We start from the raw sequence: 15,923 nt of genomic DNA on the forward strand, positions 1-15,923 counted from the left end.
AATGCTGTGCCCTCTACATCACATGACCGTGTCTTAATCACAGGCTACAAGTGAAGACAGACACATCGGGGACGCAACTGCGTCTAATTCCGAGATGCATATTGAAGAAATTGGAAGAACTGTCCACAATTACTTTTCGTCAGCCAACAAGATGAGTAGGCCTAACGAACAGCAAAAGCATTAGCCTATGTCAATCTACTATCCCCCATAGTACAAACGTCAACCTTTTCTATCCTGTGTGAGAAATAAAGAAATATTCCAAACATAGTCTGGGACAGTGGTGGGATACAATAGATCCGAAATTAATACAGCCATTAGCATCGCAAAAATATTTTTTATGCAATGTGGCTGACACAACAGATCAGAACGTTTAGCTTAAAATGTTGAGAAACGAATAGGCTATTTCTTCACATTATAAGCGCAGCAAAGCACACATGGCAGTAGGCTAAGAGCGGGAATGTCCATTAGCGGGAAAACATTATTAACATTAACATTATTATCAAAAGTGACCACAAATGCAATTATGCATGTAATTGCCTTTGTTATAAAGGTGCATTTTTATGGCGAAAATTATCTTCCCCATTATCTTCCCCAAACTTGAAACCCACTGCTCTTGTGTACCAGTTAGGCTCTAAATCCCTTGTAAAGCGGATTAAAGTGCTTCACTTTAAAACGTTGTTTTGGCCACTTTAATTGTGATTACAAACCTTATCAAAACATATAGGCCTATGGGCTAGTCTACATGAGGTGTGCGACTATGATTCGAAAAAGTCGCAAAATAATGTATGTTTCTTATGCTGGGCATCATTCTCAAGTGACAATATATAAGTGATAGGCTAATATTGTCACCCATCAGTCTATTTCTGATTTCCCCTTTGGGGCCGTAATGCACCCTGAATAAATCCAATGCGAGACAGGGGCAGTGGGAAAAAATACAAGTCATCTATGCACTTAAATAGTGAGTGGAGGACGCTTTTCCCGTGGTTCATGTTCATGCCAGCCAACGGTCACGTGGAATTTGACTGCCTTCATGACTTGTAACTGCTGGTGAGCCGGGAATACAGTCACCGCAACAGCGCCTCATGTAACTCCAACTCTCCATATGACATTGGATACTTGAATCCAAGACAATTAATTGTCCATGGGATGTTGTTGGAATTAATTATCAACTTAACATACTGTATCCCTCATTCACAGAGTCGCAATTAACTTCTCAGCTTCGGGTAGAGAAGCCCCCGAACAGCTTATATTTCACCGTCTCAGTCCCTAAAGAAGAAATCCAGACATTCTTCATGCTAAACTTTATCTTGATCTTAGTTTTCCTCCCCTTAGAGATGAATACAATATGAACAAAAACAAAAGGAAAGAGAAAAGACTGAAACCATTTTTATTTTGGTGTCTTCAAGGAAACCCCCAGTTGATACTTGAAACTCTCTAAATTGTGAGGGTCTACCTCGAGTATAGATGTTGTAAGACTGGATTTTCTGACAGCCAACAAGAGATTGGTCTCTTTGGCATTGCAATTAAGCTTCAAGCCTTGAAATATTATTGTACTGTGTGAATAAACAATGAAACCCAATCTCAGGTGGATTTATGTTTGTAGTCTTCTTAGCTAAAGTAGCACATTATTTATTTATAGTCGCTCTGATCCGATCTAGCCTACCTGTCACACAGAAGAGCCATGTGTCCGCTGATCTCGGATCAGTTTCGCTTTTTTTTGCCATAAAGAATAAGATAACATGGACACGGGGGACCTGATCCTAGATCACCATTCCTACTTTGAGACGCAGCCCGGGTCAGATCTTACCTGTCAGACAGCAGGAAGGGGCAAATGTCCGGCACGGGAGGAGTGGTGGCCCGGAGCTTGGCCAGGGCCATGATATGTTCGAAGGTGATGTCGGTCTGCGTGCACATGTCCACCACGTCCACCACGTCCCCTTCCTGAGTGGAGCTAACATGGCTGCCGCGGCCAGCGGTGTTCCTCCTGAGGACCTGCACCACAATGGGTTCCTTAGCAGAGCGAAACGCCTCCACTGCCTCGTCATGACTGGCCTTGGAGAGGTCCTTTCCATTCACCTGCATAGGACAGGAGAGAATGCAGTTCGAAATAAAGCGACTGTAAAGATAGTGAAAGATAACAGTTACTGTAAAGTACTTTGTGACTACCGTTGATGTAGGTATGAAAAGACAAAAGCTACAGAGGACAGGAGAGATTTGTCAGACAGAGACCCATGAGGCAGTTGGCTTGTCAGTTTTGTCATGTGGTCAAGCAGATAATACCTCACTATAAGCAGGGCGGTATTATGCTAGAAGAGTTGTGTGTTATTATGACATATTGGTAGATGACCAAAGCCATTGACTCATTGGTGTAAAGCCATGTCTAAGAGGATTTATGTCTATTAGTTTATTATGTGCGTCATTGCCAATCTCATTCCAATATTTCACATAAGCAATAAGGGCAAAGAAGTAGGAAAAGTGCCTGGGAATGGATGATGTCAGTGGTTATGAGTTAACGGGCTGCCTGCAGTATGTGAGGTCTTTCCTCTGAGTTTATTTTCATGATTTTTTTATTTATTTTCACCTTTTTTCAACGAGGTAGGCCAGTTGAGAACAAGTTCTCATTTACAACTGCGACCTGGCCGGGGTAAAGCAAAGCAGTGCGACTGAAACAACAACCACACAGAGTTACACATGGGATCAACAAACGTACGAACTTACAAACGTCAATAACACGATAGAAAAAATCTGTATACAGTGTGTGCAAGTGAAGTAAGGAGGTAAGGCAATGAATAGGCCATAGTGGCGAAGTCATTACAATTTAGCAATTAACACTGAAGTGATACATGTGCAGATGAGGATGTGCTAGTAGAGATACTGGTGTGCAAAAGAGCAGAAAAACAAAAACAAATATGGGGATGAGGTAGGTAGTTGGTTGGATGGGCTGTTTAGAGATGGGCTGTGTATAGCTGCAGCGATCGGTAAACTGCTCTGACAGCTGATGCTTAAAGTTAGTGAGGGAGATGTAAGTCTCCAACTTCAGTGATTTTTTAAATTCGTTCCAGTCATTGGCAGCAGATGAAGGAAGGAATGGCGGCCAAAAGAGGTGTTGGTTTTGACTATCTGTGCTACGGGTGGTTGTTGCTAAGGTGACCAGTATTTCCTTTATTTAACTAGGCAAGTCAGTAAACAACAAATTCTTATTTTCAATGACAGCCTAGGTGGGTTAACTGCTTTATTCAGGGGCAGAACAACAGATTTTTACCTGGTCAGCTCAGGGATTTGATCTTTCAACTTTCTGGTTACTAGTCCAACACTCTGACCACTAGGCTACCCTGCCGCAACAGTGAGCTGAGATAAGGCAGAGCTTTACCTCGCAAAAGCTTATAGATGACCTGGAGCCAGTGGGTTTGGCGACGAATATGTAGTGAGGGCCAGCCAACGAGAGCACACAGATGTAGTGGTGGGTAGTATATGGGGCTTTGGTGACAAAACGGATGGCACTGTGATAGACTGCATCCAATTTTCTGAGTAGAGTGTTGGAGGCTATTTTGTAAATGACATCGCCGAAGTCAAGGATCGGTAGGATAGTCAGTTTTACGAAGGTATGTTTGGCAGCATGAGGGAAGGAGGCTTTGTTGCGAAATAGGAAGCTGATTCTAGATTTAATTTTGGATTGGAGATGCTTAATATGAGTCTGGAAGAGGGTTTACAGTCTAACCAGACACCTAGGTATTCATAGTTGTCCACATATTCTAAGTCAGAACCGTTCAGAGTAGTGATGCTAGTCGGGCGGGCAGGTACGGGCAACAATCGGTTGAAGAGCATGCATTTAGTTTTACTAGCATTTAAGAGCAGTTGGAGACCACGGAAGGAGTGTTGTGTTTGTTAGCACAGTGTCCAAAGAAGGGCCAAAAAGTTGCTGGGAATTGAGGGGGATCTTTTGGGATTTGTGGGTTAAAGCAGGTTCCGTTCAGTGGCCATAAACATGACATGAGAGGGATACCCCCACGGCCACTCCCTGAGTCACTTGAACATGCTTGGTGTCATGTTCCTAGAAACACAGTAGATACCCAACTAACATTCTTGTGGTGCTGAGGGTGCAGGGTAACGTTGCCCATAGAGGCTGATCTTGGCTCAGTTACGTATTTCCCCACTACACTTGGGTTAAGACTGATCCTATATCTGTCCCTAGGGGAAACTTTACCCTGCAGCGGTGCTGAGACCATTGCAACATGACTAATAAGCCGATCACCACAACCACAGATGTCTTATTGATTCCCACTCAACAAACCCAATAAGCAATGCGTACAAGAACAATAGGATGAACTGATGACATCAGTCAAGAGTAGACTTTGAGAAACAAGTGTTTGAGCGAAGCCCTCGGTTCTCCACGTTGATGCTCAGTTCTGCATCACTGACTCTATGCATCATCATGAGAGTCAGACCGTAGGCCTATCAAACACGTTAACACTGCAGCTGGCATCTATGGAGAAAACCACCGGTTCATTTAGCCCAGTAATTGGACTGGAAAGGTAAACATTGCCAAAATACCTCAGAGAATGTATTTTGGTATAAGGCGGAAAACAGAGATGATAATTTAGATAGCCTCTGCCAAAACGGTACATGCAGCACAATTCTCCTGCAGTTGTAATCAAATTATGGCATTCAGTTGTAGCGTTTTGCCTGCGGGGCAGACCGTTCATGGAATGCGTTGGAATGAAACGATCAACTGGACAAGTTTGAAAAGATAACTGTCCCATCTGCATTTACAAGTCAGTTGAACACGCAACAACACACCGCAGGCTGGCTACCAACGGTTTATGCCACGTAGAGGACACTTCTCTCCAAAGTGAATACAGCATTGTGGGTAACTGAACCCACGACCTTGGCCATGCTCCTACTGCACCAACTGAGCTGCACAGAACCACAGTGTGTCAGCGATACGTCTGTCTCTGATGTCTGCATTCCCTCATCTCTAGGACAGGTGTAGGACAGGTGTATCTGAGGGTGCTTCCACCTTTGTTCTGTAATCAGGTCTTCTTATCAGAGAATGCCCTACAAACACACACACACACAACGTATTTCCAGCCACAACCGGAGGCAAGAAATAAAGTGGTCCGTTCCTCTGGTATCTGGAGTGACCTTTGCGTGATGTGACGTTGCATTAATCACCTGAGAGATAAACTGGGTCAACACATAGCGCTCCCGTGGAGCAGTCCCGACGGCTGTAGAAGACTGTAGCGCTCGCTCTCCTCCTTCCTTCCTTCCCCTCCCTCCTCTCTCCTATACTCTTTGTGGCCAGTCAGCAGTTGTTATATACTGCTACAGACCTCATATATTGTGCTAAAAAAATAATAATTAGGCTATCCCATATAGTAGCTAATTTTGGTCTGAACCAAGTCTCTCTCTCTCTCTCTCTCTCTCTCTCTCTCTCTCTCTCTCTCTCTCTCTCTCTCTCTCTCTCTCTCTCTCAGTTTGAGGAGCCTAGCTAACTGAAGAATGAAACAAAGGAGTTATACCAGACAAATGAGGATGCCGATGGCATATGACAGTCCTGGAGAAAACTGATCACATTTTCAACCAACCAGCTCTCCCTTTGGTCTCTGATCCAGTCTGTTCTGCCTGGGCCCTCGGCTGTGTTCCAAATAGCACACTATTCCCTATATAGTGCAATACTTTTGACCAGAGCCCTATCGAGTCAGAAGAAGCACACACACACACACACACACACACACACACACACACACACACACACACACACACACACACACACACACACACACACACACACACACACACACACACACACACACACACACACACACACACACACACACACACACACACACACACACACACACACACACACACACACACACACACACACACGTCATCACCAGAGGGGAGAATGGAGGGATTTTCTCTTTAGTAGATTTTCACCAGGATGGTCCAGATGGAACAATTAATCTCCAATCAACAAACTGAATATTAACTAACTCAGACTGTCCCACTGGGCACAGACGTCAGTTCAACATCAATTTTGGATTTACATTTGGTTGAGTTGTCAACTAACGTGAATTCAACATGAAATCAACAAAACATTTCACCATGACAGTGGATTTAGGTTCAAACTTGGGTGATACAAAAAAAAAATCCATCACAGTTTTCCACTATGATTCTACATCACCACATTTAATGTTTGTTGTTGAAATGACGTGGCAACAACGTTGATTCAACCAGTTTTTGCGCACTGGAGTGTGTCAGTGTGCAAGTTGTATCTCCTGTTTATACTCACTGCCCTGGTTAGTGTGGATCTATCCATCTATTCAATTTGTAACTATAGCTAGAAATTCATACAGCCTTTCATGATTTCATCACACAGATTTCATCACAGTTAAACAGTCATAACTCGATATTTCCATTTGAGTCATTTAGCAGATGCTCTTATCCAGAGCGACTTACAGTTAGTGCATTCATCTTGAGATAGCTTGGTGGGACAACCTCTACTCTCCAGCGTGCATACAAAGCATACAAATCCATATTCATTCACAAACACACACTGGTAAACAAAAGCTGTTCAGCAACAAATTCTTTAGCAGAACTGCAGTGTTGATAGTTTCAAACCGTAGCTCCAAGAAGCGCCACATGTCCACAACAGCGCCATTCATTCATAAAGAGTCCATATGAATTATCGTTATAAACTGTAGCAACTTTGTTGGTTCTAGAGCAATGACTATATTATGCTTCCAAGGCCATGGCAAGTTGAAATATCAATGGCCTTGGAGAGAAAAAGGGACACCGTGGGATGGAGGGATGAAGGGATTGAATGTATGGAGCGTTGCCACATCTGTTATGTTGTTTGCAGATGGATTACACAACAGTGTTTTCCTTCGAAGCCCGCGAGAGGACGAGCATCGCGTCTCACAACTAAATGCAATGCACTGGCTTACTGGAGTGAAATGGCCAGAGGAAACCTGTTTTTTTCTCCCGCTCTCTCTATTGACAAAGAGTGCTGGGAAGAAGAAAAGAAAAAACGAAAATACTTCCTGTCCAACCATAAAAGCAAACAACTACTTTGTTGAAATTTTTTTAGGTGGGGATTTAGGGAAGCAAGATTTAGACCAAATCACTGCCATTTGTTGAACACTTACATGTTTAAACAGATGTACGCCCCATGGTTCTATGAAAAGTAGTTGAAGAGGCAAAGTATCTCATCTCCCCTCATAGAGCCACCTAGAATCACACCTCAGTGGAAGGTACAAGGGAGGGAGGACACAGGCTTTGACTAGAGGCTTTGCCTCCTTAGTCGGCTCTGCTTCACTCTCAGTGTGTTTTGTCTCAGAGACTCCACGTCAATAATTTCACCAAGCCAATGTCCGCACCCACTCAAAATCCGTCTCTTTAAGCTAGAGACGTCTGTTTCTCTGCACGGGCCGCATCTCAATCCACCACATCAGCATTTGCGCTGGGAGGTGGTAGAGCTACCAGCAGAGCTACCAGCGGTGTTTGTCAGAGCTTTCCGGAGCTTTCTTATACCTCACAGATATAGGAGAGACACTTCAAAAACATACATAATTTTGGTTCAATTTTGGACTGTTTTGCCATGTATGAATGACTTACTCAATGTGTTGCTATGGGGTAATCGCGCTAAGGCCAAATTCAATGTTTCATCAAATATCAAATATTTATTTGATACCTACTGTACAGGGGTCCTAAAATGGAACATCAAATTGCTAAATGATCCTTGGTATGACCATTTTAAAACAATTCCATATGTTACCCCCCCAAAGGCTAAGTCTCTAGGGGACAGAGCAGACTGTACTGACGGCAGGTGGGGAAGCAGACAGGGCTTTATCCACTGAGATGTCAACTTCAGCCCTGTCTGATGCCTTTGTGTGTGTGTGTGTGTGTGTGTGTGTGTGTGTGTGTGTGTGTGTGTGTGTGTGTGTGTGTGTGTGTGTGTGTGTGTGTGTGTGTGTGTGTGTGTGTGTGTGTGTGTGTGTGTGTGTGTGTGTGTGTGTGTGTGTGTGTGTGTGTGTGTGTGTGTGCCAGAGTGTTTCAGTCAGTGGGTAACGGCAGCAGGCGTAAAGCTCCTCTCAGCTAGCATGGATTACTGACAGGGACTGGAGTGATTGATGTACTTCTGCTCTGTGAAATGCAATAGCAGCTCAGGGCCATAGACTCTAATATACTATTAGCTTTTTATGGTTTACAATAAACCACATACATAGTTGAACTGCCTCAGCGCCACACACTGTGTGTTAATGAAGTGTTTTTATTTGTAATTTAAGACAGTTTAGATGAGGTTCTCTTGTATATCGGATCACAAGCAGGTCCATTTCTTAAAGAACGTGTAATGAATTGAAAAGACTGCTTTCTTCTGCAGTAGATAGACAGAGCACGTGTTATATGTAATTATAGGGACTTTTAAATGCCCTTTTATGTCTTTTGAATCACTGACATGCAGGTAAAGGATTAACATTACGTGTATTGAATTGAAAAGACTCATTGCTTCAGGGCAGTAGATGCATATCTCTGCTGTGAAATGTCTCCTCTATCGTACGTTCAGTTTGAGTGGCAGCCTTGTGTGGCTTTATTAAGTATATCCAGGTACCCAGACAGACAGAGAGAGAGAAAGAGAGTGAGAGACGCAGAGAGAGAGAGAGAGAGAGAGAGAGAGAGAGAGAGAGAGAGAGAGAGAGAGAGAGTAACATGTAGGTCATTCAGCCTCTGGAGCATAGCGCTTACAGCCGTTGATTACACGGCTGTTCCATCAACCCCCTGCGGGGACAGGTGAGACGGCCCCAGAGCGATAGGACAAGGCCAGCTGTGTGGAGACAGCAGATAAAGCTGGAGCTGTACGGGATGGAGGACGGAGGAGTTTACCCACCCGCCAGAGAAGATGAAGAGGGAAGATAAGGAGCCTTGGTCTGTACAGCTGTGCTCCAGAGATATGGCTACTGCCACCACAGGACAGTGGCTTGAAGTCACGCATTGCTAATAGAAAAAATGGTGTGTGTGTGTGTGTGTGTGTGTGTGTGTGTGTGTGTGTGTGTGTGTGTGTGTGTGTGTGTGTGTGTGTGTGTGTGTGTGTGTGTGTGTGTGTGTGTGTGCGTGCGTGCGTGCGTGCGTGCGTGCGTGCGTGCGTGTGTGTGAACAGCATTACGTCAGCCACAGTTTTCTCCAACTGGGCGAGACAACAATAGGATTCACAACACAATGACGAGGGAGGGTACTCAGCCTCAGTGCTGCCAGCTACTGTGTGATGCTCCAAGTTCATTAATGAATAGCAAACGCACTGTCAACTGCCGTCATTGAGCTATAATGTGCAGGTGAAAAATGGAGCAATTGAGAAGTGGCATAAAATTCCCCCTCCTGTTTCCTCAGAGGTAATTCCCTATTGTGGCCTGTGATTGTCAAGTGAATGTGACGTGAAGTGTCAGAGTAAAACACCGAGCACCGGTTCACTACAGTTAAGACGTTATGACTGCATAATTGAGAGGGAGGGAGGGAGGGAGGGAGGGGGGGAGAGAGAGAGAGAGAGAGAGAGAGAGAGAGAGAGAGAGAGAGAGAGAGAGAGAGAGAGAGAGAGAGAGAGAGAGAGAGAGAGAGACTATGAGCGATTCCCCAAGCTACAACTCTAACCACTATCCTTGCTGCTTCAGTGACATGGAACTGCAGTAAAAAAAGACCAGCAGCCCACTGAGGAAATCTGACAATCCACCCCAACATCTCAACATGAACCAACTAACATCCCTCCTTTAACCCTACGTCTACTGTAAGTCCCAAACGGCCCCCTATTCCCTAAATAGTGCACCCTATTCCCCAAATAGTGGGTCCTGGTCAAAAGTAGTGCACTATATGTGGAAATAGGGTGCTATTTGGGAGTCAGCCAGCACTCCCGGGCTGTGTTTCACATTAAAATAACTACTCGCTTGGTCTTTATGTCCGTGATACATTTGATCAATTCCACCTATTTTCTCTCTCTAAACTCAGCCTCGTAACCGATAGAGTGATGCTCGCTTTGTTGCATAACACCATCGCACCCTAAATCCCCATATCTGTTGTCCACTTGCACAGTGATCCATGGGTGCCCTTAAATAGATTCTTCGGTATCTTTGAATACTTTTTAGCCGGCAGTTCTGAAAGTAGTGCTAACGGTTCAATAGTGGTCCCCAAAAATGGCGTACTACGTCACTTATGTGCACCTTTTCATTGCTCTCTCTTTCTCTCGGTCTGCTGCGTGAGCATCTTGCTAGCTTTCACTCAAATGGCGAGGGGCTGAACCTTGTTGTCTCCCCCCCCCCGACGTGGGGGAAAGTGTCCGGTGAACAGTCGCTTTGAAACTAGTGATTTTGTGGCTAATTGAGGTAAAATCGTAATTCTGCTCATAGATTATGCATGTATGAACTACACATTGACACATTCAGCCCAAAGTGTGAGGTTTAAAAAAGACTTACTAGTCGCCAATGTTCCGGAGCATGTCTTTTAACAAGTGTCGTGTGTTATCTAATTTGAAGACATTGCAGTAATTTCTATGCAAAGATAACTATTACAAAGCGTGGCAATCTATTCCAGCCCTGGCCTATGTTCAATTTCAAAGACCTTACATTTAACAATAGGCAAAGACAGCCCCTTGAATTTGAATGGATTGTGCAATGATTTTTATGAAGAAACCATCCATAACAACCAGCCATTATCTCTCCTCTGCTCTAGGCTGGGGGTGATGGAGGGAGGCCCACTGCTAGTCTCTGGCAGGCTGCTTTAGGGTCATTTCTGCTGGGTTAATGTAATACAGAGAGCCCGAAGAGCACCAGCCTCCGGGTCTGGATAGATAAGCATGCTACGAAGAAGAATCACATGTCATCAAACACACACAGTAGCCATACAGTATGCAGGCACACACAGCTGAGTTAACAGTATGCATAGGGAAGATCGTTAAGCATTGAGAACACATTTTTTCAGTTATAGTCCACACAGGTGTATCTGGATATTGTATTGTTGCTTGGGCTTAACACTTCTGAAGTGCATCTGAAGCACAAAGTCTGCATCCCAACTGGCACCCTATTTCCTAACATAGTGCCCTACCCTATGGGCCCTGGTCAAAAGTAGTGCACTATATAGGGAATAGGCTGCCAATTGGGATGCAGCAAAATATCTCCCATGTTCAGCAGCTTATTGCCACTTTAGCATGAAATTAGATCAATAAACTATTTAATCTTCATCACTAACAGATTACCGGCAAATAGAGGAGCATAATTACACTCTCCTATTTCAGCTGAGTTATGAATTTCTACTGCTGTGGATTCCAAACAGTGTGTCTGTGGAGAGAGAGATAGAGAGTGTGTGTGTGTGTGTGTGTGTGTGTGTGTGTGTGTGTGTGTGTGTGTGTGTGTGTGTGTGTGTGTGTGTGTGTGTGTGTGTGTGTGTGTGTGTGTGTGTGTGTGTGTGTGTGTGTGTGTGTGTGTGTGTGTGTGTGTGTGTGTGTGTGTGTGTGTGTGTGTGTGCGTGCGTGCGCGTGTGTTAGTCAGCTTTTTCAATGTTAATGACACACGTACAGTATGTAGATAGTGTAAAATTATTTAGAGATGCATAGTTAACTTCACTGCTTTAAATGCCATGTCTTACCATCTTCAAATTTGTTTTAATCTAAAAGATAGTGAGGATGTGAAATTACAGAGAATTACACCACTTGCCTAAATGACTAAATAATGGCTTTACAGCCTCCTTGGTGATGAGTGGTAATGGCTGTAGCTATATGTTGTACAAATCAGCAAAACGGCCAGGCAGCTTGGTGTAGAAAGATGTAAGGAAGTAATGGTGCCACCCATTTGCTGACTGTGTAAAACTAGGAGGAGAGGGTACTGTCATGGAACACCTCTTCCCTTCATGCTGCATCTTCAAAGAGAGGAGGGGGGAGAAAAGAGAGAAGGGAGGAGAGAAGAGAGGAGGGAGGAGAGAAGAGAGGAGGGAGGAGAGAATAGAGGAGAAATTAGAAAAGAAAGGAGTGGCCTGTGCAGTAAATTGTTGTTGTCCTATGTTGCTGTAGCAAAAGATGGCACCAAAATGTTTGTGTTCAATTCTGTGCTACTGCCCAGAAACTGTCTTCTCTCTCCAACACTGAATGGAGATTTAGGCTACAGTCCCAGAGCTGTGTTTGTACAGTATAAGGCACAGTTAACAATTGGCACCAACATGTTTCCGTTCAAATCTGTATTGTTGCCCAATAAACTCTCTCCTCTTTCCAACAGACTGAGTGAAGACAATGTTTGGATAGCATAAAGACAGGTAGAAGACAGACAGCACCTGCTGTGGCATAGGATGCCAATCATCATGCATGTCTTATTCCGAAACCAACCAGGTAGGATTTGAAAGCTTCCTTCCTCAACGTTATTGATATGCACTTCCTTCCTTCTTGGCACTTAAAGCAGTGCATCACAACACACTGGAGGCAATTAGCATGGGATGAGCAGTATTTACACAATGCCAGACGCCACAACGCAATGCAGCTCACAACAATGTCTCGTCCGACTCCTCGCCAGCCCCACCACACACACACACACACACACACACACACACACACACACACACACACACACACACACACACACACACACACACACACACACACACACACACACACACACACACACACACACACACACACACACACACACACACACACACACATCCCGTCCCCTCGTCTCTGTTGTTGTCACATAGTTGCCACTGCAGCCCACCACTCATCAAGGAACAGGGGGGGGGGGGGGGTAATGAGGAAGGGGGTCATGAAGGTAGCACGTGAGTTTTAAAATTCAACATAATAAACAGGGGGAGTTTGACGGGTCACTCAGGACCCCTGCAGTTGCCCATTGATCTGCCTGTTAGGTGGGTAATTGGGAGCTGTGTGAAGCAGAGAGCTAAGGGACTCTGTCTTCATGGTAGAACCAAAGGAGAGAGAGAGAGAGAAATATAACAAAGTATCAAATAAAGAAAGAAAGAAAGAAAGAAAGGAGACATCAACTTTGTTTCCAATCCTCCTCGTCCACCTGCTGAAAAGATCAACTATTCTCACGATACCAATCTCTCTTCACGGCAATTGTGGTCATCCTGTGCTTCAGGCTTCTATTCTAACCCCTTTCTACACATAGTGCAATTAGTGTCCCCTTACAATGTCCCTGTCAACAGCCACGATAGACATGACAAGGGGAAAGAGCAGTAAAAGGCCCGATTGCCCTGAGGACTGACAGCCAACAGCCCTGGTTAGTCCTGCCCACGCCATAGAGAACAATAGGCCATGAGTACTGATGGTAGCCCAGCGGCTAGAGGGTTCTGATACCCCATTCACAGGCAGTCCAGGCATGATCAAATCAAATCAAATGTTATTGGTCACATACACGTGGTCAGCAGATGTTGTTGCGGGTGTAGCGAAGTGCTTGTGCTTCTAGTTCCAGCAGTGCAGCAATATCTGACATGTAATCTGACAATTCCACAACAACTGCCTAATACACACAAATCTAACATGTAATCTAACAATTCCACAACAACTGCCTAATACACACAAATCTAACATGTAATCTAACAATTCCACAACAACTGCCTAATACACACAAATCTAACATGTAATCTAACAATTCCACAACAACTGCCTAATACACACAAATCTAACATGTAATCTAACAATTCCACAACAACTGCCTAATACACACAAATCTAACATGTAATCTAACAATTCCACAACAACTGCCTAATCCACACAAATCTAACAATTCCACAACAACTGCCTAATACACACAAATCTAACATGTAATCTAACAATTCCACAACAACTGCCTAATACACACAAATCTAACATGTAATCTAACAATTCCACAACAACTGCCTAATACACACAAATCTAACATGTAATCTAACAATTCCACAACAACTGCCTAATCCACACAAATCTAACATGTAATCTAACAATTCCACAACAACTGCCTAATACACACAAATCTAACATGTAATCTAACAATTCCACAACAACTGCCTAATCCACACAAATCTAACAATTCCACAACAACTGCCTAATACACACAAATCTAACATGTAATCTAACAATTCCACAACAACTGCCTAATACACACAAATCTAACATGTAATCTAACAATTCCACAACAACTGCCTAATCCACACAAATCTAACATGTAATCTAACAATTCCACAACAACTGCCTAATCCACACAAATCTAAATAAAGGGATGGAATAAGAATATATACATATAAATATATGGATGAGCAATGACAGAGCGCTATAGGCAGGATGCAATAGATGGGATAAAATACTGTGTATACTGTCCATTTGAGATGAGTAGTGCAAGGTATGTCAACATTATTAAAGTGGCATTATTAAAGTGACTAGTGATCCATTTATTAAAGTCGGAGGTAGCCTAGTGGTTAGAGTGTTGGGCCAGTAACCGAGAGGTCCACTTGAATCACCGAGCTGAGAAGGTACAAATGTGTCGTTCTGCCTCTGAACAAGGCAGTTAACCCACTGTTCCCCGATAGGCCGTCATTGTAAATAAAAATGTGTTCTTAACTGACTTGCCAAGTTAAATAAAGTAAAGTTTTTTTTAAAGTAAAGTAAATAAATTAAGTAAAAACTTTTTATGATTTTTATGGTTTTGTCGGCAGCAGTCTCTCTGTGTTAGTGATGGCTTTTTAAGAGTCTGACAGCCTTGAGAAAGAAGCTGTTTTTCAGTCTCTTGGTCTCAGCTTTGATGCAGCTGTACTGACCTCGCCTCCTGGATGGTAGCGGGGTGAACAGGCCGTGGCTCGGGTGGTTCTTCTCCTTGATGACCCTGTGTGTATGTCTGTGTACCAAATGACCCTGTGTGTATGTCTGTGTACCAAATGACCATGTGTGTATGTCTGTGTACCAAATGACCCTGTGTGTATGTCTGTGTACCAAATGACCATGTGTGTATGTCTGTGTACCAAATGACCCTGTGTGTATGTCTGTGTACCAAATGACCCTGTGTGTATGTCTGTGTACCAAATGACCCTGTGTGTATGTCTGTGTACCAAATGACCCTGTGTGTATGTCTGTGTACCAAATGACCCTGTGTGTATGTCTGTGTACCAAATGACCCTGTGTGTATGTCTGTGTACCAAATGACCCTGTGTGTATGTCTGTGTACCAAATGACCCTGTGTGTATGTCTGTGTACCAAATGACCCTGTGTGTATGTCTGTGTACCAAATGACCCTGTGTGTATGTATGTGTACCAAATGACCCTGTGTGTATGTCTGTGTACCAAATGACCCTGTGTGTATGTCTGTGTACCAAATGACCCTGTGTGTATGTCTGTGTACCAGCACTCTAAACTTATCTCCTGATCTTAATTCAGGGCCAGGCAATGACTGAAGGAGGGAGGGAGAGGAGGTGGAATGTGTGACAGCAAAACCATCATGGTCTGATTTAGTGTCAAGAGTGCCAGAGCAAAGACTCTCACTTGTTCATTGAGTAAATAAGAGGATATAGGGACTGAACTACTGTGCTGGTCCAAAGCGCATCTTCCTCCACTTTTCAATCGATGCAATGGGGAGTTGAAAGAGTCCCAGAATGTCAATAGTGAGTCGGGGATGGCCGATACCATGTATGTATTTGTATTTGTATTTGTATGTATTTGGTCATCTGATTATCATTTTAAAAATGTAGTTAATGAAGCCCTTTTAAAGTTGATGTGAAGAAAACAGCATGTTGCAGAGCCACTTTACTTCCAAATGACAGAATCAAAGGAGGGAACAAGATCAATGATCAAGTGTCCAACTCCCAATGAATAGTCGAGCTGTTCACAATTAGGACGGCATTTACGATGAGACAATGAAGTCCCCTGTGATAATCTTTAACATGCACAGACTGGGGAACACATTGCAATGAAT

At 43.7% G+C, this 15,923-nt stretch overlaps 1 protein-coding gene across 2 annotated transcripts in view; it reads right to left on the bottom strand.

The window, feature by feature from the left end:
* The window catches only part of LOC123993182 (PDZ domain-containing RING finger protein 4-like), a 218,824-nt gene that overhangs the window by 53,968 nt on the left and 148,933 nt on the right, over positions 1–15,923 (bottom strand). For both annotated transcript variants that reach the window (XM_046295058.1, XM_046295065.1), the window contains one exon: positions 1,808–2,076. In XM_046295058.1, coding sequence (XP_046151014.1) covers positions 1,808–2,076 — 269 coding nt within the window. The remainder of the gene's footprint in view (positions 1–1,807; positions 2,077–15,923) is intronic.

Source organism: Oncorhynchus gorbuscha, linkage group LG02 (assembly GCF_021184085.1).
Source record: "Oncorhynchus gorbuscha isolate QuinsamMale2020 ecotype Even-year linkage group LG02, OgorEven_v1.0, whole genome shotgun sequence".
NCBI classification, from domain to species: Eukaryota; Metazoa; Chordata; class Actinopteri; order Salmoniformes; family Salmonidae; genus Oncorhynchus; species Oncorhynchus gorbuscha.